Source organism: Myiozetetes cayanensis, unplaced genomic scaffold (genome assembly GCF_022539395.1).
Source record: "Myiozetetes cayanensis isolate MyiCay16 unplaced genomic scaffold, myiCay2020 scf1, whole genome shotgun sequence".
In the NCBI taxonomy this organism is placed as follows: domain Eukaryota; kingdom Metazoa; phylum Chordata; class Aves; order Passeriformes; family Tyrannidae; genus Myiozetetes; species Myiozetetes cayanensis.
The window spans coordinates 110,467,547-110,494,112 of NW_026086604.1; the positions used below are offsets into that span (position 1 = coordinate 110,467,547).

General features: G+C 38.4%; 1 protein-coding gene across 8 annotated transcripts in view; it reads right to left on the bottom strand.

The window, feature by feature from the left end:
• RBMS3 (RNA binding motif single stranded interacting protein 3) overlaps positions 1-26,566 on the bottom strand; it is a 766,388-nt gene that overhangs the window by 44,996 nt on the left and 694,826 nt on the right. For all 8 annotated transcript variants that reach the window (XM_050319193.1, XM_050319165.1, XM_050319175.1 and 5 more), the window contains 2 exons: positions 26,421-26,517; positions 23,787-23,837 (listed from right to left, as the gene is read on the bottom strand). In XM_050319193.1, the coding sequence (XP_050175150.1) occupies positions 23,787-23,837; positions 26,421-26,517 (148 nt within the window). The remainder of the gene's footprint in view (positions 1-23,786; positions 23,838-26,420; positions 26,518-26,566) is intronic.

Genomic DNA, 26,566 nt, shown 5'->3' on the forward strand with positions numbered 1-26,566 from the left:
ATCCAAAGGCCTGTTCAATACATGTCAAAATAAGCATAGATTCTAAAACTACGACATTATTAGTGAAAACAAATCTTTATTTCCTGCACAGAACTCCTGATCTATACCTAAGTGGTATATGACATATGCTAAAGTGTTGTGTTTGGCAATTCCATTCTGATTGTATTCTTATATACATTTTCTGATGTGGATGAGATCCTTCCTCTAGTGTCTTCCAGTGGCTGATGTGCCACCCTAGTTAATGGGAATCAGTTGTCTCTTTTTCCCGTGGACTAGTTTGTCTTAGCATCAGAACGGAGTTTCATCTATTAAAGCTAAATCCAAACAATATGTCCTCTCAAACAATTCTGTTGTATTCTCTCCCTTCTTGCCTATAACCAGGCATGAAAATTGACTTAATGGCACATCCTAGTTTTAACAAGGTGCAAAATAGAAATTATCAAACAGTACAATTAAAATACGAGCCAGCGCTAGTCTTCAGCTTAAATTTTCACTTCCTTGCCATACTGGGTTCAAATGAAACTTTCAGAAAGGATGCCACATTTGTATCTTCAATTGTCTGATTTTACATATACACACACACGTAATTACATATGAAAAGAACAAATGATATTGCCCTTTATATTACACACACTCAGGTCACAATGTTTTTTCAATATGTGGACGTATGTTTTTTTTTAACATTTGAAACTCCCAGTCCAGGATTTACTATGGCAAAAGTAATTAAAAGCAACAATGGCAGGGTTTTAAACTTCTTGTTCATGAGTAACATTTCATAAGTGATGAGTAAGAAATTCTGATATTGGCTGAAAATACTTATTTTATTTCACTCAGGGAAACAAGCTCTAAAGACAAGAAAAATGCTTAACAGGAAGATTTGCCTCCAGACCTTGTGCTTGGATGTAGAGGTGTAGAGGAGGTTGGTGGCATGAGAGCATGTATGGCATCTTTAATGTGGTAGGACCCTGGGTCTCAAGTTTTTCAGGCAAGGTGAGGCAGTCCCAGCTCTCTGTGTGTTCAGTGAAGGCATGACAACAGACATTTGATCAGACCAAATGTCTGATACACTGCACTGTTCTCTGCTTTTCTGTTAAGATTCAGTAATAGGTAGTATGCCAGGCCCAGAGAGTGGTTAACCAGGTTTGGGGAGGAAATGTCTGTGACATTTCTTCTACATGTACTTCTAGCTTCACCATTACAATGGCCAGTGACAGGGCAGCAGCTGTGATCCGTAACAGATGTGCTGTGCTTCATTTCCTGCCCAAAACCTGGAGGGGCTCACACTATGTAAGCTGCAATCTAGCAGCTGTGCTGGAGGAAAGGTTTTACTCATTAGAAGGACAAACACTGACACTGGGAGATATCAGAAATGCTGAGGAACTGGCTTCTAATAAGAGAAAAAAAAAATCAAACAGAAAAGCAGGCTGGTAACACAACCCAATGTCTTAAAGGTATATTAGAGTTCAGATGACAAAAATGACACCTTACACAACTGCAGCCAGAAGAAAACGATATGGCTGTGCATGGTGTTAACTCCACAACACTAAAAGGACTTAACACAACCAGATTTAGACGGAAGTATCTGAAATACCTACAGCTTTCAAAAAAGTGAGGTGATATCACTGAATCAAGCAGCAAGGAGACATATTGAGGTGCCAGGGCGGTAGACAGCAGAGTGCTCCTCTGTGAGATTCCTAATACTCAAGAGGAAAATGGAAAGAATAGTCAAGGAACGGATAACCATCAGGTTGTCTTCCTACAGCTCCAAGATCAGATCACTCTTGTAAGTCAGAATTTATTAGTGACGGACAACACAAGCAAGGAGGTTTCACAGAGTTGCTCATGGACTTCATGTCAGCCCTTGCAATGTCAAGCCACAAGCAACTCAGAGATCTTTGGCTAGGCCCAAATTTAAGCTGCATCCTCAGAGACCCTGACCCAGGGGCTACCATGTAATCCACATACCCAGCTGCACCGTTTGGATAGAAAGCCATGTTGAAATCCTGAGGTTAGTGTTGCTGTATCACTCTTGAGCTACAAATCCAATGTCCATCCTCCATGAGAATGCACTGTGGAGCACTGTCATCTGCTGCCTACACTCCTTTTTGTGCAGATCCTTCACAAAGGAAAATTAAAGGTACGGAGGGTCTGAGAATTTTGTTATTTCTTTCCTCTTCCCATTTTTCTGATTTAAAAGTTCTGGAAAGCTGATGAGGAGTAGTAATATCCACATATTCTTCCCAGGAATCCCTCTTATCCTACCTATTAGGACAGACAGATAGTAAGAGAGGCTAGAAATTAAACCCTGGCTGGGTAAGGATGTTTTTCTAAAGATATGCCATTCAATAATGGATTTTGGACTTGAAGATTACAGACTAGGAAATCTTGTACTAAGCCCCTGCTCATATTTTGTATCAGTTTAGTTCCAGATCACAGTGTTCCAGACTGATCTTGAAATCTAAAAATGTGCCTTTATTAGGAGAGGACAAAACCAGAAGTCTGTCGCTCTGTCATGTTTTGTTAGATTTGTAACCTGTTACGTTAAACAAGGCCCTTTCCCACATACTAATGGAAAGAAAACTATTCCAACCTGCCTTTCCTCTCATTTAAACCCAAAAATTTAAACCATGATTTTTCTGACTCTAACCACACTGGCTGGTGTTTAGACTCAACTCTGTACAAGCCAACTGCCACCAACACCTGGCTTTTGCTGCACCTGGACAATGCCACCCCTCTTGGATGATGCCTCCAATGACACCAGTGCAGTTTTTACATTGTTTTGAACAACTGATAATATAGGTACAATCTAGAGAAACTGTGACTGCAAAAACATCCTTACCCTAAACTTCTGTCACTGATGCACAAGACCACAAGAAGCCAGTAAAGCCGACTCCAGCAAGCACACAGAGCATGTCCTTCATAGGTAGCCACATTTAAATTAGTGTAGGTACAACTGATGATTTGATGAAATCAAACTGAAGCCCTCAGTTTTGTGTCAATAGTCAGAAACAAGGAGTCTAGAGAGTGTGAACAGATTTTATAACTAAAAATATGATATTTCAATTTCTCACTTAGGGTTATTCCAGTGAAACCAGTTTGTGTATTAGAATAAACTCTTGACATTTATAAGTCTCCGTTCTACTGAAGACCCCAAAATGTTTTAAAAACTGCATGATATATACAGGACTCAGCAGTTGGTCTGTTGTCAGACTTCTGAAATGGGTTTGGATCTACGTCTGAACTTTTCCAAGTCCACGAGTGTTCAGACTGAGGATACATCTTGGGTCATCACCATTGCAGGCCCAAAGAGGACAGGTGTTTTTGATCACATACTCCAATCTAAATTGATCAAAAAAAGGATACATTTTACCTCTTGAGTCATGCTGAGCAGATTTGAAGTAAATATTAGAAAATAGCTAACTTAAGTCTACTTTGCTCCACACTCCATTAAATTTTAAAAGAAAAACAAATTTTGGGAAAAGCACTTTAAAACTGACTCTTGTGAGTAAAAATTCAGTGTGCAAGTGGTTTAACTAGCCTAAAAAATAGACATGTAAAGTTCAGAAAGGTGCAGATTTTGGTTATTATTAAGGTAAAAAGAAGAAAAAGTAAGCAACTGATCCAGCAAAGATTACTTACTTTCTTTTTAATATATCTATACTGATTAAGAAAGAGTAAATTTATATATTCCCCCCCCCCTTTTTTTTTTTGTTTCCAGATAAGGTCACTCTTGGGCTGAAATCTTCCTTATAAAGTTTCAGCCTGAAGCACATTTTTACAGCTGAGTTATTATCCTTAAAATATGAGTTCATACTGGAAATGCTGGCAGCCCTCTTAACTATTGTATAGCAGCGAGCACAGCTGTAACATGTTAAATATGTTGAAAGTACATGGGGAGGAACAGAGTGGCTCAGAGGACTGGTAATAGAATAGGGAGTCTCAATGCTGGGTCACCAGGTTCGGTCATTGCTGGGACTGAAAGTCATTATCAAGCTACAGCTGTTCAGTTATGTCCAGACATCAGCTACCCACAGAGAAACCCTCCACCTAGAGAAAAATACTCTATTGCAACTGGTCCAGCAGCTTTCCCAAGGGTTGTGAAAGGTAGGGAGCTTCATCCCCACAGGTCAGCTCCACGTTGCATAGCACTGATGACACAGAGGGGAGAGACTTGCATGGTGATTGCCCCAAACACTGCCCAGTCTACAGAGGGTGTTCATCTCCAGCCTATGGCTACTGTGACTTTTCAAGACACTCAATTTTTTCAGAAAGGTGTTAACCACCAAAGACTGAAAGAGCCCTTTTCCCCATATTAGTGAAGGGACCACATTCATTCCATCACGCTACCAGTTTCAGAGGAATTCTGGTAATAGTGGTTAAAGGAAGGCAGAAAGCAGATGACAAAGTACTTTCACAGCTCCTCATTTTCTGTAATGCCTAGAATGACCAAATACTTTATTACCTCTCTCTACATTCATAGATGGCAACCTCTTGCTATTTACATCAAATTATAATCCATTTCAACCCCAAAATAGAAGTCAAATTTTTCATGAGGAGATGAATGCAGAGAGTTCTGTATTTCTCAGAATCAGGTTTCCTGCTTGAGTGCAGTCTTCTGTCACAAACCAAAGTAGCCAAAGCAACAGGGGCAAATGAAGTCCAAGTTTGCTCCTTCAGTTTTCTATAAATTAATTTATTGGAGGAAATCAGGTAAATCTCTCTGGTTTACACCTATCCCTACATGCTGCAGTAATCTCTGTTAAAAGCTTGGTTTATTATAGTGTTTTTGTACACCACCATTTCCTACCAGTCACTGTGTGCTAGCTCTCATGAATGCACAGCAAGCAGTGAGATCCCATCATATGACAAAGATGTTCTTTTCTTCTTTGTGGTTGTGGGGTTTCTACACACCATCTGATTTGCTGAATTTTAGGTTGAAATCAAAGCAATTGGGCAGCTTTCCTGAAGATCTTTCAGCTATTTGAATATTGTAGAGGTGCTCAGTTTCTCAGGAAAAAAATGTTTGTTTTAATTTCTCTGGCATCTAGAAGACAAACTACCAGTCAGCACTAATTTTAGAGGTCCTTAGGATGAGCCAAGAAAGAGTAGTTCAAGTTTTTTCAAGGCCTTTTTTAAACCCTACCTGAAGTCAATTCTTCAGGCTACAAGGCAGCTGATGGGAACTGCCTACTGCCAAATACTGCTCTGAAAATGTCTCAGACAGCATAGAGCACCTTGCTCTGTAGCCAGAGAAGAAAAAGCTGGTGGGTCACTACTATGGTAAATGTACCAGATTGAGTCTTTGACCTAGCTGAATGATGAGCTTTCTGGAAAGTGCTGATCAGGCAGCTGAGTCTGCCATGAGTTTAGTAAGATGTCTTTTACATGATGGCAAGAAAATCTCTACACTTTGGAGGAATAAATCATAGTAGAAGCTGGAGAAAAAAAGGTCAGCTGGATGGTATACACATATTGCTGAGATGAACAGTAAATTATTTGGAAAAAACACTTCTAAGAAGAATAAAACTTCTTGTGAATCCAGGTCACACTTGGCACATAATTGTGACCAAAAGAATGAAAAAACTGGAGCTGTCAAAAAAGCAGTGTTTCCACTATATTTCAAAATGACATGTCATTGCAGAATTTATCTAAATTTGAAGGGGAAAAAAAAGCTTAAAATCAGTTCAATAACCCAGAAATGAAAACAAGAAGATTACAGATATTTTGTCTTTGTTCTTCTTCTCACTCTCTCCCCACTCCCTAAATTCTCTCTGGGAGTGGAGTCAAAACATTTCCCCAACTTTTTCCATGTCACTACCCTCTCCATCTGCACATTTTGACTTGAAGACAAGTTTTAGAGTTATTATTTGATTCTGCCCACAAAGCCACATTTTACTATCCACAGAATATCATATATGTAATAGTCTTTTCAGTCCTAGCCAGAGGCAAAGGGTAGCCTCAGAGGAAAAGGAAACAAGAATCACCCAAAGGAAGATAAGTAGGAAAGAGATCATAGGCAAATGGCTAATATTCCCATCTTTTGTTAAGAGTTGTGTGGATAGAAACCAAGCACTCTAATTAATTCCAGAGTGATGGGGAATCAAGGGCTGGGTTCTGGGCACTGCATGCTTGTGAATCTTCATTCTGTGTGAATCTCCTTCCTTCAAAAAACAAACAAACTCTTGTTTTATCTTTGACATCAAAAGATGCATCATAACTAAACGCAGATGTTCTGATAAACTCCAGTATAGCCCAACCTTTTGGCAGCCATATTTCTGTTCTACAGTGACTTTTTCAGGCACACAGACAATCCCTTCGTGGGACTGAAAAGAACATGAAATGGTTTTCTGGTACTATTTCTTGTGGTATTTTTGGTACTATCGAGGAACTGAAGTATCATGAAGGACCCTGTTTGTGATGTTTTAGCTCAGTGTCACTGCAAATGATTATAAATGCAGAGAAATAATGCAGAGTTGCAAAGCTTGAGGCGTAAAACTGGAACTAGATAAGGACGAATTTTTAGCCAAACCTGTTTACAATTTCAATGGTTCAAACTTCCATAATCTAACAATCACGGTAACATACAGATCTTAGTGAATTTGAAAAATTTGGCCTGAAATCCTGGCCCCACTGAAATTAATTAGAATTTTGTCATGAACTTGACTGCTACCAATATTTCACATTGTGTTAATCCTCAGAGACAGACACCCAACTGTACATTGCTATGCAGGTATCCAGCAGATTTTTATATCACAGACAGATTTTCATTAATTAACTATCCCTAGCAGAGATGATTCTGCTCTTGTTTTCAGATTCAGACTGTAATTCAGTGATTTCTTTCCTCAATAATACAATTGTAATTTTGTGGCTCTATGCTGCCTGCAGACTTGTTTAATCAAGAAACAATTTTTTTTTTTAAATGGCAAAACAATCATCTTGTCTAGAAACTAAAGTAATTAATAAAGACAACCAACCTCTGGACAGGAAAGAAGCAAGTCTAATAACAACTTCCAGTATGAAATCATCTAATAAATACTTATTATGCACACTGAGAAGAATCCTTAGGCTGAAATGTTGCCATAAATTATTCATATGGAAGTTTTGGACTGTAAACAAATTTATGAAGATAATGATCTCTTTGCAATTCATGAACAAAAGTGGAGGGAGGGGTCAATCCCCAGAATAAACTGCGATGTATAAATCCACCAGCTGTAGGAATAAAGTACTGATGCAGAGATTCACTGCAGAAATTGCAAGATAATCCCTGTATGTTTCCTCTTTCCAGAATGACAGCTTTGAAGAGCAAATACAGAGCCAGATAACTTAGCATATCCTCATTTGCTGTTCTTGACCAGAGACTTGTGACTTCTTGACTTGTGATCTAATCACAAGTTAGGAATCAAAGTCTTTGGACTGTAATGGGTGAATCAAATCAGAACTGTGCACAGCATTAGCCTGGGCCTGCTTAAAACTAACAGCAAGCAAGAACAAAACCTTTGTCAATACAGACCACAAGAGGTTGTTGCAAGTTTGGGAAACACTGATGTTCATTTTTGTTTGATGTACCAAAGAGCTTTTCCTCAATTGAGAATCCATACTGAGTGACTAGGTGGTTTAATAAGCTAAATGAATTTCACAATGGCAAAGTTTACTTCCAGTACATTTATTTAATGGCTGAGGGAACTGATGAAAGGGAAATAAAAATCTGATGAGAAGAAAAAAAATTAGTCTAGAATCTAGACTCCCCTAGGACAATTTCTTGTGCTTTGTATCCTCTGTACTGACAGACAACATATTTGCTTTCTAGCTAATTACCAACAAGACTAAAATTTTACATCTTTGATGTGTATGAGATCAAAGAATATTAGGAAATAAAAGTAAGATTAACATAATTGTCTTGTACAGCTATAATAAATTATGACTACATATACAAGCAGACACCCTGCTCATCAGGAAAGTATAAACTAGAATCAATTGAACTAAACAAGAATCTTATTTAACTTTGTTTCCTCTGCAGCTTCTCACCTCTCCTGACACCCACCACTGGATCACAGATGTGAAGCCAGGAAATAGGCCCTCTCCCAGTGGCCCATCTGACATCCATAAGACCCCCGGGAGCTCCTGTTTCAGTTGTTGAGCCTTTGAAAAAAAATGTAGCTGCCTTGTGCAGACACAACAGGCCATCAGCAGAAGAACTAAAGGATTTCCAGGTTCCAAACTCACACTCCCTTGCACTTGCTTGATCTGAAGTACTGACTTCTAATTACTCTTTTTTTTAATGACTATTATCTATCTATTGAGCACAAACAAACTGGGCACCAAACCTCTTTTTGGGAGCATAGTGTGATAGTGCGACCTGTTCCTATTATGTATACAGGATACAATTCTCATCCATCAAATCTGTGTGACAGTATGCTCACTTCAGAACAAAAAAAAAGAAAAAAAAAAAAGAGAAGGGACCAAGTGCTTTGGTATACACCTGCATCTAATCTGCATAATTCTTACCATGGCTAAAACACTGTGTTAGGAGCATTGCAGTTTCTTTAAACTGTCTATGAGAACAATACTGCCCTATAATAACTGAAAAACACCTGGCTTTGATTGATTTGTTTTCAGCCTTTATACACCCAAGTATGTTTGTTTACTCCATAAATATCCAGTATTCCTACTTCATCAGCTCAACTGTGAGAAAAAAAATCAAAGGCAGCCAAAGTAGCTGCCTCATAAGAGTAAAATGGGTAGGAACATCTGGATCACTTCAGCTCATTAGGGTGATGGGAAAGGTCTACTTCTGGCTGGGAGCTGTGAGCTACTCCTTCAAGCAAAAGCATTTTGAAGGTTATATTTGTCATCAGGTGGCAGTGACAATGAAAAACATCTATTGCACTTCAAGACAGCTGGTAATAAAGCAGCGCAGGGAACGACTGACAGAATAACAGTTACTATACCAGTGTAGCTTCTAAGTTTTTACAGCCACTCAGCTGGAGTTATACCATTGTATTAAAAGTGGTTTAGGGTATAAAAAATACTTGGTACAGAAGGGTTCTCTTCCTCCCTATTGCCGTATGAGGAATCAGCAAAACAAAATTTGGGAAAAGCAGGTCTTTTGCCTAATTGAATTTAGGTATTTTTACTGTGCAGTTTTGCTTTAGTTCACACAAGGGCAAGTCTGAATATGTTTCTGACAACTGCCTCATTCAGCACCCTTGCAAGCAGCTCCCAACAAATCACAGTCTTCAAAGGCACATTGTTTTTGTTTGTTCTCATTGTAACAGATGTTTTGCATCATGTACTTCAACGAACTAATTCATCTGCAGAGGACCGCCTCCTCTGGCTGGTGTGCATCCAGCTGTGGAAATAGCTCAAGTGTCATCTGTGACCACTTTCATTCCATTCTTCTTACCTCACAGGATCTCAGTGGCTGCATCCAAGTCCATAAAAAATAAACAGACCTGAGAACATCCTTTTAAAAAATTTCCAGCGGAGGAGTAATGCTACTCCAGGCAGGAAGCCTTTCTGGAAAGAATGCAACTGATGTGAAGAAAGATTCACTCAGCTCTGAAAGTCTCCTCCAAAACATGTTGCTTTTATCATATGAACTGCCTGGTCAATATTAAGAAACACAGGGGCAATGTCATACGTGATTTTCATGGGGCTGAGAGCTTCTGACTAACTCAGTGCCATATCAATTAGCCCGGGCACCAGGCAATCAATCACCACTTCTTCTCTAAATGTACTGAGCTCCCACCAGAAGCTGCAAATACTGTGAGGCTAGTTCATCTCAACACACAGAGCAGGTTTATATACTGTGGCTCTACTGTAATATATTTCTGAAGTGGAAACAAAATCAATCTGAATTGCTCTGGAGTGGAAGCATATTCCACTAACAGCTGTGCACCAAGATTAAAAAGTATTAGTGGATAAAAAATAGTCTGCGTCTGTAAGAAGACAATTACTGCCTTCTTAAAAGTGACCAAATAAAACATGCAATAGTAATAAAGAATAGACTTTCTGAAAATGCCTTTAAAATCAGCTGGGATCACTTCATCACAAGTCAAATGGGATGGTGTAACCATTCCTTGATTAGCTTCCTTAGAAGAAGGAGCAACAAGTTGCACTCTTAATCTGTTGAGAAGTTGACTGCAGTTTCCCACAGGAAATAAGTAGTTCCTGATAAGATGCTGATCATACACTTCAATATCAGGTCCACTGTGTTTGCTAATTACTTTCAAACCACTTAGTCAAGTCACCCATTAAGAGGAAATGATTCAATTGCAGATCCACTGGACTGAGAAACTAGGTGACCATAACTCCTTGTGGAGCTACAATTACCCACCTATGTAAGAGGGCTCGCAATATGTCAAACCGAGTAGTTAATTTCAGTTTTGAGAAGCAACTATGGCTGTATTTAATTAGATGGCTTGGCAGGATTTTTAATATTTTACAACACCAATTACTAGAATATTTCAGAAACATTTCAGAAGCCTTTGAAAACCTTCAGGAAAATTACAGCTTTATATCAATCATCAGAACTGATTCATCACTTTTAGGAAGTGGCATTCCAACTCTAATTCTTCAGCAAAAAGTCTAAAACTTGCTGGAAACTGTCCTATAATTTAGAGATAGTGATTCATCTTTTCACTTCTCATCAGGTGTATTTACTACACACCTGCTATTTGGGTATATCTATGGGTCAGCTGCTTCAAGGTCTAAGCAGATCATGCAGAAGGCCTGAACAGGTGGCTGCAGCTCATGACATTTTTTGTAGTTCCTAACTAAGAGGTCAGCAAAATGGACTCACTCACAGGAAAGTTAAACAATTTCACATTACTGTGCACTGACTTCACAGCAACTCCTTAACCAATAATACCTAGGTTAAAAATGGGTGCCTGACAGAAGACTCTTTGGGGATTTTTAGTCTTTGGCTGCTACACATTCTAGCCTTCTGCTGATTTGGTTGTTGCTTAGCTTGTTTGGCTTGGGCTTCCACTTTGGAGCATGTCAGAATGATAGATAGTGTTCTCTGAAAGAGAAAATACTTCTCAGTGGGGAACCACTACATTTGAGTAAAACTATTGTCCTTTAGCACATATAACACACAAAAGTAATGCCTCTGATGTGTCTATGACTTATACTGGATATTGGAATTGTTAACTTCAAAGAGTTCCATCCCTTGAATTTATCCACCAGAATTTTACCAGCAGAAAAGAGTTAATACACCTTTTTAGGCTGTGAGAAGAAGAATAAATATCGCATAATACCCAGTTACATATTGTCCCAGCTTGGCCAAGAAGATGAAATGAAAGAGCAAGACACAGTCTCCTACTTCACTCGACACAACAACACTCATGGCATGCTTCTACTTGCTCCTTTGCTTGTGTATTGAACAAAATGATGAAAAGAAGCTCAGAGAGGATTCAAATACATTTCATATTGTGGAGGCAAGCGAACATCACCACAAACAGATCATTGCTAATCACCACATCCCACACTGAGCCATGACCTACATCACTGATTTTTATCTGGAAGACAGATTTGAATGGCATGTAGAACTCTAGGAAGAATGACAAATTTATACAACAGAACACTGAGTTCCCTTGTAAGGAAGTTCTCTTAGATTATGGTACTCAAAACTTCTCAAGTTCTGTTAAAAAATCTTTGTAATAAGCTTACCTGGCTTGCAGCACAAACACCTCCAATTTTATTATTTTTTTTTTCTGAATAGGTGGCAGCTACACTCATTGATCCCTGTAAAAACATCTGAGGTTACTATCCACTGAAGTACAAAATACGTAATCTCAAAGACCTCCACATCGCCTGTGCAGGCCCAGCAAAATGTTTTTCAGGGGTTACAGCCAAACCTGAACTTTGTCACTCAAGGATAAATAGTTTTGCTTTGCCACCCTGGAAAGTGAAGGCAAAACAAAGGAAAGGACAAAACTTTTATGGAGGTCCTGGGACGTACTGCAGGAAATTCTCACCAGGCTTTACGATGAACACTGGCATAGTATGAAGGCAGGTTTGCTCTGTGAGTCCAAATTTGAGAACTGAGCCCAAACTCTTGGCAGCAGCAACAGTACCGAGGCTACCTTTCAAAGACCATTTTCCCCCCAGCACCATGCTCTAACCAACTGCCTAAAATTGGCTCTTTAGTCATGTCCTGGTAAAGCTGATGTGCCCAAGGTGTTGAACACCTATGAAGATTTAGTTGAAATGTTATCAAATTGGATATCAAGTGGAGGTTGAAGATGTGAACTGGGTGTTACTCTCTGTAGAAGGCAGCATTAAACCAGGGGAATTGCATAGGTCTTTCCCTTCAAATTCTTCTTGTGTTGTTTCTGGGGGAAATGTGGCCTGTCACAGCTTTAGCTGTCATGATGTGCGGCTTTGCTGCTGAACTTGGAGTGGGAGTCAGCAAGGGAGCTAATACGGCTTTGCTACTTCCGCAAACACAAGATGGAGTTCTGTATCTGCCTGTCTATCAGAAACACTCAAAATGCTCCTGACACATGTCCACCCCCTCCTCTCCCTGAAGTAAGACCTGTGACAAGCACCAGGAAATGATCATTGCATCAAACACTTCATCCTCATTTAAAATAAGTGCATCTAGAGCAATCCTGTCCTTTCCACAAAAATGACATGGTCTGCCAGCAGCAAGAAATGTCTGTGGTGGAATGCATATAACCACACTTTTCCTGTAACAGTGCTTGTTCTCCTGGCCCACTGGAACTCTGCGTTAGCCAGGAGCAGTTGTGGCAGTGTGGATGAACCAGCTTTACAACGGCAGGTTCCTTCCCCCACCTGCCCACAGAAAATATGCCTCTGGCCTCAACCCTGTCAGATGTGGGACATCTGTGAATGTGACACCCACCCTGTTGGCTAGAGGCAGGCAGTAGACTAGTAATTTCCAAAGCTGCAAGCAAGAGTTTTTCATTGATAGCACTAAAGAGGAAGGCTATCAAGCTGAGAGCTGACACAGACTCACATCCTGTGTGGATTGGGCAAAGAGGGGGTGCATAATGATTTACAGATTGCCGTACTGCAAAAGTATAAAGGCAATTTGAAAGCAGGCTGTGTGCTGTGTGAATCACGTCCAGCCCTCTTGTCCCACCACAGAGATCAGCTTGAAGCGATCCTCAGCTTGAAGTTGAAGTAATCATCCAAGTTATCCTGGAGTGAGCCGCAGATGAGGACACTGTACATGTTTTTTCTCCATGAATCTACAGCTTTTTAGGAGGCAGACGTAGACATCTGATAATGAGGAACCCAGTTGTCTTCCTGCTTTGGGATGTGGGTGTATGGTTTGTGATGCATAGAGAAAACGTAACTTCCACTTCACTGCTCTCTCAGAAAAGCACAGTGGTGAAAGGCTACACCTGGGATTTGAGATGGATGTTAGAGATGAGCTCTCCTGGGCAATAAGGCCTGCAGTGGCATTACAAAACCTCCTAGGTGGCTTATTTAAAAGGCACAGAACGGGAAAGGCTGTTCAGTAGACATCCTTTAACGGGAAGCTGTAGTCAGTAACGAGAAATAACAAATTGCACTTAAACCACAGTGAGAAGAAGTGAAATTCTTTTTAACAATAGACTATTTGATAAGAGAACCTACCCTGCTGGAAATGCCTGTCTTTGGCAGGTAGTCCAAAAGTAGTGGTTTCACTAAATAACAACTTGGCACTCCTTCAAAATTCTTCAGACTCTGTTGATCTGTCACTGTGTTACACAACTCATTCTTCATCAATCCACTATGAAACAGCCAAAGAATGTTCAGTGTTTGTGCTATTACACTTCACTATTTGTTTTTGCAATCATGTAAGAAAGAGGCTGAAACCACGTTCTCAACAGTGTGGCAGATACCACTGATTCACAACAAGAGGCTTTATGGCAAACACTGTTTAATGCATGGGTTTAGAATGGATTTACTCCTAATTTACACCAGTTTGAGAGTAAAGCAAGGCCACAAGGTTACAAGTCAAAAACTGTAATTAAGCAATTACTCCACTTCAGTGGAACTGAAATCAGTTTAGGAAAGATACACATGATTTGCCTCTGTACTGCAAAGCTTAGGTCAATACTACATTCTTTCTAAAGGCATTTGAACAGAAAAGAAAGCATTTTATCTATGAGAGTAAAAAAACTGAATGGCAAATACTGTTAGACCTGACTACATCAATAATAAGCTATTACTTATGATATCTTGGATGTTTCTAGCTTCCAGGATGTCAAATCACAGTGTATATTTATACACTGATATAAAAAAATAAATTGTTAGCACTGTCTCTGCAAAAATAAATTTAAAATAATTATGTTATTAAGATTCTTCAACAGTTACAGTCAAGGAGGTGTTGATTAGTCAGACACTTACTCAGACACTGCAATAAGTATATTAGAAGGAACACAGAAGGGAGGAAAACAAAAAAGGCAAAAAAAAGATACAACTGGAGACCAGAAGTAAGATTTGCAAAAAGTCTATCTGAGACTTTGCAAATGATATTCAAACACCTAAAAAAAGGTTTCTCATATAGATAAATGAAAAACAAGTAGAGAAGCCAGAGTTCAGCTCACCATACAGTGAGGATGGGGGACACATTGAAGGTACTTCAGAAGTAGCCCCAGCAGGACAAGGACACTCTCAATTTCTTACACAGACATCAGACAGCAGAGGCAGCTTTCTGAGAATGAGCATTTGGGCAGAAAAATGAATACAGTCAAAGGAGATGAAAAACCCAAAGAAGTCAGTGAGCTCAAGGTGAAATGAGGAACCAGGACTGGATCATCTCTGTTGCAGAGCTGGCACATATAAGCACAGGTCCAGTGGCCAGGACTAAAGGATATTAATGAAGATAGAACATAGATAAATCAAAGATAGAGCTAGCTAACCTCATTTTTTAAAATAAAATGACCTATTTTCTAGACAAAGGACATGCAGCAGATCTAAACTCTCTGAAGGTCAATAAAAGTATTTCAAGCAGTGCTAACCAGAAATTACTAAACTTTGGGGATCATAAAGGATTAACTAAAGAGGAAATGATAACAGGTTGTGCTTAAATACAAGTTATATTGCTTAAGTGGGAGGGTCACTAAAATTGCCATAAGGCCTGTTCTCATCCAATGCTTTTAATAATGCCCTTAAATAATAAGATTTGGGGAAATTGTGAAGTTGTAAGCTACATTTAATAAAGTGACAGATTGAACTACCATACAGGAAGGACTGGATCACACAGAGCAAGGTGTAAATTCATGAAGACAATTACGCTCATCTGTGGTTTCCTTTATCACGTAGGAGTATCTGCTGGAAACTGAAAGAGGGAGAAAACTTTGGCATATCAGTGAATTACAGGATTACTGCACTACCAATTATGAGCAAAAGGGAAAAAAAATATTATTTTAAAATGCAGCAAAGCTGTCCCATAGAAGAGAAGGAAATATTAATACTATCTGCACAAAAAAAGTTGAAAAACTGTGAGCACTGGCTGTCCCAGAAAAATGAATTCAAAGTGGAATAGATCCAAAGAAAGGTCATTGTTGCAATGAGAGGTACAAAATCCCTAAATTACTACAAATGCAGTAATGTTAACATAGTTAGCCTAGGAAATGAAAATGTAGATAAAATTTTTGTCTACAAATTATTGTGGTGAGCATGGAGAAGAGAGAAGAGTTACTGAAGGTAGGGAAGAATGTTTGACCAAGAACAGATGGAGACAAAATGAATAGGAGCACCTATAGGCTGGAAATTAAAAATACAGTGCTAAGCCTCAGAGTAAAGGTATTTGGAAACAAATGTCCTGATAGGATTATCCAGAGGCATAAAATCAAACTATTTAATCAGGTTTTGCAAAGGATTATATAGCATGGTTCCTGGATACAGGAATTTTGAGTCTTATGAACTGGTCACTAGTCCTTAGAGTACATAATTATAATTTTTTACACAACTCCTGCACTACATAAATCATGATGCAATCATAAGTAACACATAGATTAGCTAGTTTCCCCTACTTATGTAAATTGGTCCTTGAATACTGTTTGCATAACATAATGGTAATTTATGGAAGTGCTTTTGTTCTAGAGGATTAAGAAGGTGCCAGAGTCTCCTTCATCAACTTATTGCTGCAGGTATGGTTCTCTTCTAATTCTTAGTGTTTCACACCTATGCAATTCAATTTTCTTAAGTCAAGTTAATTCTTGATTTATAATGGTAAAAATCAAATCTAACATGAAAACTTCAACAGTATCATCGTGAGGATGTGTTTAGAGACATCAGTCAAGATAGACGCTTGTTTCACCAGACTTTTCACAAACATCGACTAGAAACTATTTAGTGGTATGACAGTTTAATAAACTAAATAGATTGGGATTAAAAAAAGACAAATCTGAAACAGCCTAGGAGAAAGACGTTTTCTTCAAGGTCAAAAAACTGATCAGTGGCAGATGAAAAAGTATCTGTCACTAAGTGTTCTAAGCCTATGTTTACTCTTTGAAACTAAGGTGAGGAAAGGCAGGCTTAGGTCAAAAAGGAGCTGCAGCAAGGATAAATAAAGCTATAAAATACATTTACAGCTGAACAAGTATGCATGATTTCCATTTGGAATTTTCCTCCAAAACCAGTTGAAGCCTCTGAGACAAAATCCCATATGAATACCATATTTTAAAAAATAATAATACAATAATTAACTTTGCAAGATTATACCTTGGTCCTTACAGAACTCCCTTCCTACTGAGTTGCATATAAAAGGACATCTTGTCAATAGCCTAAAACTTGACTTGATCCTTCACTATCAGGAATTCACTTTTACAACTTTGACAGGTTGCGACAGTCTTTATAACTCCAATTTTGGAGTTATCACAGTTACAGGGTTGCTGCCCTGGCATTACTCTTGTTGTAAAACATAGCCTTTTCTCAATAATGCTATTCTGGATTCCAGAGCTGTTTCCTTCTCCAAAGCTGCCCAAAGTCTCATCTGTGATGGAAATGCTGATTTTCTGCAGTGTAGGGATGGGGTCCCTTTCTGCTGGAGAACTGTCTTGCAGTAGCATTTTGTATTCTTAATTGCACTATGGAAACGAGAACCACAACTCCATCATGGGAAAGGCACCCACAGATCATTCCCAGCCTTTTCACCAGCTAGTGTGAAATCTCTGTGCTCCCAGACCACAGAGCATATTCAAAGCTTTTTACTGCTTGTGGTAGATGAAAATTTTTGCCTCCACCATCACAGAACTTACATGATTGGAAATTTGTCACAAGCAGGCTTGTGTCCCACTTACTACATGCATATCATCTAATTTGCTTAAGGCACCATAGCAGATGATGAGCTAAACTGAGAAGTCCCCTGAGAAATCGCACGCTTACCTAATTCACCACTCCGCTGAGCCCATTACTTTCTGCACACTCATTAATCTAGCTCTTGGCTTATAATTAATACCATGTGCTTATGCAGTCCATCACTCTTTCCTGATCCTATCACATTATGCCTACTTATTAATCTACCACCAGGACAACACCTAACTTGACCAGTGATCAACAAATGAGGAATTTTTGCTCAAAATGGCAAACATGACATGAATTTTACAGTTTGTGTTAAGGTTTTGACTTTGTGTAAATTTAAAACTTGACATAAATGCAGATCTACTTGAAACCAGAGATATTACAGAAATTATATAAAATAAAGTATTAGTAACATTCTTAGGTGATGTACATGAGTTGGAAAAGTTAAAGCATAATGAAGGCATTGTAAAAAATTAGATTTTTTTTTACAAATGCACTACATTCTCCCACAGAAGATACTCTATTGTCTATTGATTAGTAACTATCTTTAAAAAGAATAGTCCTCTTTGGTAAAACCACTTATAAACAGCTGTTGTGTCAAGATTTTTCTTGACAATGAAGGTTGAGGGGTAAGGTTGCATCTTTCCTGTTAAAAAGAGATCAATATTCTATAACCTCCACCAGAATTTCCTGGCTTCAAAGTCTCAGGGGTACCTTTCAAATTTAGTGTCAGATGTCTTCCAAATACCTTTTCCATTAACGTTTATAGATTTTTATGAATCATAGATATATGTTTTTGCAACTAATGTCTTTAAACAAAAATCTTAGAATGATGTTTTATCCATTTAGTTAGTATGCACACTATCTGCAGAATATTTGAAAGAAGAGAAAATTTTACTAGACCTCTTAAGCTTTTTTAGGATAAAACAGCACAGCACAAATTCCTCAAATGCACAGGTTTGTCTACTGGAAATATTTGCAGTTCTCCCATCCATGTTTTTTAAGTGAACCCATATGTGGTGTGTCTTGCTGCCATCACAAAAAATGTTCATTTTCACTAGGGAGCTCAAGTAGAGTGTCAAGAAAGGTTGGAAATCTAACTTAAATGTATCTTTTCCTGGCATTCATATTAATTTCTACAACACCAGAGTGAACGACTGCAGCAATACTTTGATATGATTCCAGGAGCACTGTATAATCAAACGTACAAACTGCTACAGTTGAGTAGATGTAACTCGGGTGACTTCTTTACACCTATTTTTAAAGGTATGAGCGGGTTGAGCTTGGGCACTGCTTTTCTGTCCTGGGTGCTCTCCTCAACACAAAAACACCTGGCACTAAAGAAGGTCAGCACATGCTCAGCTGAGTCTGAAATTACCCACTTAGTAGCACTGATACAACATCTACATTAGAGTGGATGCTGGGTGAGAGGGAGGTAGAAATGACCTTATGTGAGCCTGCCTGCCCCAAAGGAACATTGCCAATTACTGTCTTGATTATCAGTTATAGAATTGGCAGTCTTCGATTTTCTGCCTCGGGAAACACTGGAATTAAAACTGTTCAGCAGAACTTTGGCATTGGTATTTGGTTAGTTATTTAAGCCTCTAAACACTTTAGCCTTAAAAGTTCAAGTAAGTTCATGTTCAAAGGATCTCTTAAAAACACACAGCTAAAAGTTAAAAGACTAGCTGGAGATTCCAATTTCTAAGGATTATTTCCTGTTTACTTTTTATACCAGCTAGCTGAATTCTCACATTTCATCTTGGAAGCAGGACTTAGCTGTCTGCAAAGGACATCCTTTACTTCCTATACACTCAAACAGGCAAACTCAAGATTGACTCCTGCCTCTGTTTACTAAAGAGGTAGAGTAATAAATGTGAGGTAGGGAAAGCTGTCTTGGGAGAGGGATGTGGACTGGAGCACAAGGAACTTCTTTGTTCCAGAGTGTAGGAATCAAAACACTGAAACTGCTGTGGTATTTTGGGTATTATCCAAAAAAGCAGAGTCACTAGTGAGAAAATGAAAACTGATACATTTCAGTTGAACAATTTGTACCTTTTGTGCTACATTCATGCACAACAATAAAAAGGCAAGAATTTGGAGTCCTTACTCAGCCTTGTCTCTCACCAAAGTAGGGGTTTGACACTGCTTATGAAACATTTATGTTTTTGCTTTTAAAGACAGATTTAACTCAGCCATGGGCCACAGGAAGGAAGACAGAAAAAATTAAGGGTGTTTTTTAAGGCATTGACCTTTCTAAAAGGGCTGTAAGGGCTTGAGAAACATTCAGAAGATAAGTTCTCCTCAGCACCCTTTCTCATTATCAGTGGTAGCTTCTTCTATATGCTACTCTGCTTGCACCCTTTATGCTCCCCTGGCATACTCCAGCTATTATGTAGAAAGTATTCCAGACTGACAAGAACATCTATCTGTGCATACCCAGTAATTACTTATGGTCACACAGTTTCACTTGCAAATAAAAGAGGGTAAGTGTAAAAGCATTGTGTATGTTGAGTATTAGGGTAGGATATTTCTGTTGGTTCACCAAAAAAAAATTGCCTTTAAAGAGGAAGACTACATGTATTTTTTGTAAAAAAGATTTGAATCAAAACATTTTACTCAAATGTCTTTGTTAGTAAAAATGAGATTGTCTATATGGGAATTTAATATAAACACATTTTTTAAAGTAACCCCTGAACTGTCAGACAGCCTTCAGGGACTACAGGAAAAACACAATAATACAGCAAATGCTATAATCCCCAGAATAACTCTTATCCTATTTATGTTTTGATTCTGTCATCACTATCCATCTATCCTTATCCTGAGGCAGTAATGAAATACAAGACTTGTTTCAAGTAGGGAAGAGTGAGCACTGAACTTTGAAAGCTACATTTAACTAAATGGAGCCCAGACTGCCATCAGTGCTTCAAATGTTATGCCAATTTTAATCCAAACCCACACTGCTATAGCTCTTTTGGAGCTTGTCTTCCATTACAGCTATGGAGAGTGACCAGGGCACATAGCAAAGCAACACAACTGGCAAATTTTAGTTATTCTTACTTGGAAAAAGTACAGTCAATATGGGGAAAAGTGGTAAAGGTTCAGTTTAAAAAGGGTACATTTTTCAGAAGTGTCTGAATCACACATGAGCCTCAAGGTAAATTTTTCATCACATCCACATGATTCAGGAATCCTGTTTTCCAAAGCTCTGAAGGTTGTGCAAGCACGAAGATGTGACAAGTTTTCATGTGTGACCCTACTATGCCAGCAGAAGTTTATTTTTTATTCTATTTATTCAAAAATAGGAATACTACCTCAACCTATTTGATATTATTTTGCATAAGATCAGCAAAAATCACTGATAACAAAAAAATAAAACCCCTTTAAACTGTATTGGCATCAACCTACAATATCAATTCTATACCTGCAGATCCTTGACTGTCCATCTGATTTTCTCCCATTAGAACAAAAATTTTCTGACTGTTATTTTCTCAGAGAATGACATTTTGGTTGTTATCTGTTTTTAAGGGATCACAAAAGTAAGAAGACAAACAAGACTGGGGAATGGGAAGCAATATACGCAAATATTTTCCAGTTAATATACATGCCATTTTTGTTTGTTAGGGTCAGAGGCTTATGTGGCTGTAGTTAAAAAGCCACAGAAAGAACTGGAGATATAATCTTTCACTAGAGTGGAGTTTTTAATCCACCAAGTAAATGGATACAGAATGCACACATGCACACATCAGGAAAACGCAGCTGAAATTGATATATATAAAGGAGTGATATATCTGGTAGGCCATCCTATTACAGGAATATCACTGAAGAAAGGACTTGGTATTTACTGTATAGGGAGGTGGGTAGAAAGGGAGATGAGGTGGGCAGGCAGAGAAGAGGCAGGTAGGTACAGGATGGTAGCACTGTGAGGCACACCTCTTCCTTCTGTGGGCAAGCTTGCCTGTCTAGGATAAGACTGCCCTGTGTGTGCACAGGACACAGAATGAAAACCCTCCTTTGTCTACTCTACAGCACAGTTCTGCCTATTTTTCTGCCATGAGGGACACTACATGATGTTGAATTATACATAAGTATGAAGTAGGACTTTCTGTCAGAATGAAAAGCTAATCATCTAGTAACATGATTTAGTGGATACTTATAATCAAAACAAAGAATTAACCACCAGTGTTTGAGTAATTCAAACTGTGCTTTCTGTATGAGTTCACCTCTACTCACAAAAAATAATAGAGGCTTAACAAAATGTTCTCCTTCTTGGGGCAAGAGGAATGTAATATTTTTCTGCTGTGGTTTCCAGGGGGACATCATGCGCCACAATCAATCACCTTATAAAATATTATGAAGTTAAGTGGTGGCAATTTAGATAATAACATGAAAAATTAAGTTACAAGAAGAAAAAACAACTAACCAAATAAGAAAATTCCCAATTTCATCAGCTCTTGGGGTTACCAAAACTCATGTCTTAAATTCTGCCAACTGTATTGTAATCTTTTCTTCATTTTATTTTTTAAGCGATGGAGTTGCCTAGAATAGAGTCTATAGTTAGGCATGAAACTACAGTGAACTTAAAATGGACACACATTCTTTATTTTCTTTTAAAATAGACCATTAATTCTGAAGCCTCGTGAGTCCTCTGTGTGGTAATACTCCAACAATTTTTCAGACATTTCTAATAAAGAATTCATCTCTGAATGAAACCTGGGGAATGGTAGTTCTGCCTTTTTGCTTTTATACCTCTTCAGTACTAAATGCCTCATGTCCACTTACCTAAGAACAAGGTCTTGGGAAATACAAGGGAAAAATCTTTTGGTGAAGAGACCAGGATTGCTACAGAAAACCATGCAATTGTTTCCACAACATCAGTGACACTGGAACTGAAATGTTACACCACTTATCCACTGCCCCTCTGCTTTTCCACCTAGGAGCACACATCCTTTTTTTGACCTGACTCTCTGGTTGACAATGAACATGAATTTAACTTGGCATATTGAGGGTGCCACTCACTATAAAAGACAGTTTTCTTTTCATGTCCTCAGCAAGGGGTAAATACATTTGATAACCACACCAAAAAGCCTCTTCTAGTACTGCAGAAAAATGCTTTGCTGAATATTGTCAAATAAAACTCAAACACACGTATACATAAAAACTGGGATTGGTAAAGTGCTTAGGTTTTTCTTTTAGAAAGTGAGTCTTTCTGCAAGGATCAGAGACTTCCATGAGTCTCATAACTCATCATATTTAGACATCTAAGATTTCTTGTGGCTTGCAATTAAACACAAATATTAGAATACAGGACTGATTTGTAACTGGGAATTTGTTTGTCTCCCTACAAGGAACATAACAGCAGCTTTACTTCATTGAGATGTGAATTTCCCCCAAGGGCTGCAGAGAGGCGAAGTTTTGCAGAGGTAGGAATTGGGCATCCTGGAGACAGTCAGTCCCCATGCTATGGTCATTGCCTGGTGAGAGAAAACTGAAGAACTTGCCTCCAAAGAGTTAAGGGAAGTGAAAGGGGGCTTCAAATTCCTATGAGAGTCCTGTGCTACTAAATTTATATGTAGTGTAATTATATTCATGTTGTTGTACAGCAAACTCTCACCAGAAGTTACTCTATTGTGAAGTCATAATATTTGAACCCAAATGTGCACAACAAATAATCCTAAAGTATAGAATTTCATTTTAATTTTACTCTCCTCATATAAATCAATGTATTGATGTGTATGTGAAGCATACATTTAAATTTTGATTAATGACACTCTTCAGTGGATCCATACCTGAAAAACTGATCAAAGGTAGGAAATGGAACTAAAGCAATATGTAAACAGTGGAATTCAGTATGGTGATTGCTTCTGGTAGATTGCTAATGTTTGGACAAAGTGACCAAAACTCTTCAGTGAGGAAGACAAAAAGTCAGTTGCAATACTTCTAATGAATGTTGGTTAGAAGTGTAATGCAGCTTTAATCAGTAGTTATAAATTGATAGAGACGGCGATTTACTCAGAGGGAAAAAAAAAGATTTGACTGGTCAAATCATAATGCAGATTCACTATTGGCAGAGACTATCCCAGAGAGTTGTGCTTCACCCTTTCCCACTATGTTTAAATGCACTAGTGAGGCACTGAGGATCCTTCATATAAAACTACCCAGGAAGCTTTTGATGGATAAGCATTTAAGGGAAGGGTAACGTGCTGATCCTGGCAATTCAAAATATGCAGGAATGCAGTTATCTTGCTTGTAGTCCTAGAAGCAGAGCTTCAGAGGTAACACTTCAGAACTGGTTAGTCTCTCATAATCAAGGCAATTAGATAACATATCACCCATCCTCTTCTTTCCACCAAATCAAATGGTTCTCCTTAAAGGAACAGAATCTTTACACCAGAGGGCTCTTGTCACAGGGAGCAGCTGGCTCTCTTACATGACCCAGGACTTTAATAAGAATGGACAAGCAGAGCGAGGCTACAATGTATGCACTTTTAGCTGGATATAACCAAGTATCCACTTACTGTTGGTTGCATAACATACGGCGGATGAGGCATCCATGAAGTACTCTGGACCTGTATATCAAATACTTATAATTAGCACAGAAAAGTTTAAAACTTAACTCAAAGATTTACTTGAAAATATTCTCTGTATTACAACTGTGGTGCTAATTTTGACAGAAGACTTAAGTCGTGCAACTCAACACAAAATTAATTTATGCTTCATAAAGCTACTGACAAAGAAAAAAGCCTTTCAAATTTCATTTGATAATGTTTTCTACCAAAGTCAAGAGTCTGAGTGACTGCACCACTTCTGTGATCTGCATCATTGTATCTCATAAAGCAGTCTGCAACATTCCATATTGTCCTATTTTTTTCATTTGTATTGTTTTCTTTCATCTATCAATATAATCATGAACATGTCATTTGACTAACAGTGCAGGAAACATAATGTGTTCAAAGTTTATTTATAAAAGTACCTGTATGAACTTTTAGAGGTATAACATTTTCAGAGATCCCAGAATGATTTATTTTGTTTTCAGTAAGAGCTGCAGATCTAATTCAGAGTTTTTGAAACTTATTCTAATTGAAAGCTCTCATGGCAAAGCTAGCTTAAGAAGTCTCTCCACTCTAGGATCATTCTTAGCTTGGGCATCTTGGGGTCTATTCCCACCAGAACTCCATATGTCTCACAAAGTCCTTCTTTGTTGTTCTGCCTTATGACTGATATGTAACACATTCCAAGGATAGAACAATTTTACTAACAACTACAAGCATTACAGAGTGTTTGCATATTTGCTGTGGCATCTCTGAGCCATAACTCCCTCTTGTGCTCTGTGTGAATGGCCCACATGTTATCAATAACTCCGACTCAGCCCCAAGAATTGTGTATCTTCCTCTCCTTTTGCATCAGTCTGGGCAGCACAACACTCAACAAATAAACAAAAAATGTAGCTGTGCTACAGACATCAGTGGGCACCCCACTTGCTATTCCCAAGCTCACAGAGATGGGCATGTAACACCTCAGACAGAACATGACCATGGATAAAAAGGAGAAAGCTACAAGATCCCACTTCTCCAGATGCCCTGTGATTTTGCTCATGAAGCAAGTCGTGAGTATTATTTGTATTACTGTGTGCTTCAACATTTGTATACATTTATCAAAGTATATTTTTTCTTGAAAAGCAAGTTCCTCAAAACATTTTTAGAATGAAACCCAGCAGACGCACATGCAAACACACCTCTACAACAACATTTTATGTTGTGAATCCCCATGAATTAAAATACACTAGAGCTGCCACAGCTCACTGCTCATTGCTACCACTCTTGCACCATTCCAGTTTCTTCTCTGTGCCAGGGTAAATGCCTTTGGGCTTACACTGCAAACTATCTGAGGAGAATGATATGGGTTAAAAAAATAAAAATGAATGTTTTTGGTGCAAATGCATCAAACCACACATGGATGCAATGGTTCAAACCAGAATGGAAAAAAGGAGCAAATGTGAACTGTGCAGCAGTGATGGGAATAAGTAGCTGTGTGGCCAGAATTCAGTTGCCTGAATGAAAGGGAGGAAGTATGACTCTTAAGCCAGCTTTGCTACCAAGAAAAGCTCATTTGAGCTGCACTCGTATGCCTCTGACACTTCTTTGGTGTTGCCACTTACTGAAATTTACTGAATTTACCTCATCAAAACAACTTTGTTTGGTTAGTGTTCCTTAGCCATCTAAAATAAAATAACACAGAAGTCAAAAAAAATCACAAAACTCATTTGTCTTTGAAGATCAAGTTGAAAGCACAGTAACCTCCCAGAATTACCTGTAAGCAGTACTATACTGTCTCAACCCCCCCCAACCAAACCAAACATTAAGAACAACCCACCTTGCAGCTTTGCAAGTTTGGATTGCTTATTTCAGATAAAACTCAGGACTGGAAAAGCACTGATGCCATAGGACAGAAATAACTAAAATTGGAAAAGGTATAACCAATGACCAGTTTCTGTGAAGTGATATGTTCCCAGAGAATGGCTAATAATAAAACTATACAACCTGGTTTTGACTTCCATCTCAGAAAGCCAAAGCAAGACAATAATTTCCCAGTGGAAATATGTGAGGGGTATGCTGAAAAGAGAAATTCTGAACTACAAGGTGTGTAGCAGACTAAAGAAGGATACGAGGGTAGTTATCCTCAAGTTATGTTTTTTGTCAAGGATTATTGGATAAAAATGAGCACTTTTAAAGGATGCTGTTACTGGAGCAAATACAGCTAAGGTCAAAAGGTCAAAATACAATGCAGTCAACATAAATGATAAAAAAAAAGTTAAAAAATTTTGGCTAATGAAGGGGAGTCAAACTGAGAAAAACATTTCAATAAGGATGATAAGCTTCTAGTATTGTCAACTGTAAATTAAGCAAAATGTTGTTTTCTAGAGCAGCGGATCGAAATCAAAAATTATGGTCATTTTCATTACTACTGTAAAGAATGCAGGAAACACTTAAAACTCTATACCCAATGATACCTGAATACTACTTGAAAGACCTTTGTTTAACATGTGACTTAGGAGCAGCCACACAATTTTCTATGGTGTACACTCTGCCTTCATCCACATCCAAAACATAATTAACTGGGAAAAATAGTAGACAAGCGCAAATCTGACGTACCTGATATGTAGAGACAGGGGAAGCAGCAATGAATGGCGTGATTGATGTCTGTGGAATCATGCGGTTTGTTGGAATACTGTACGGTGAGGAGTAAAATCTGAAACAAAGAACAAAAGGGAGACTTTTTGAACTTTTTGACTGCTTAG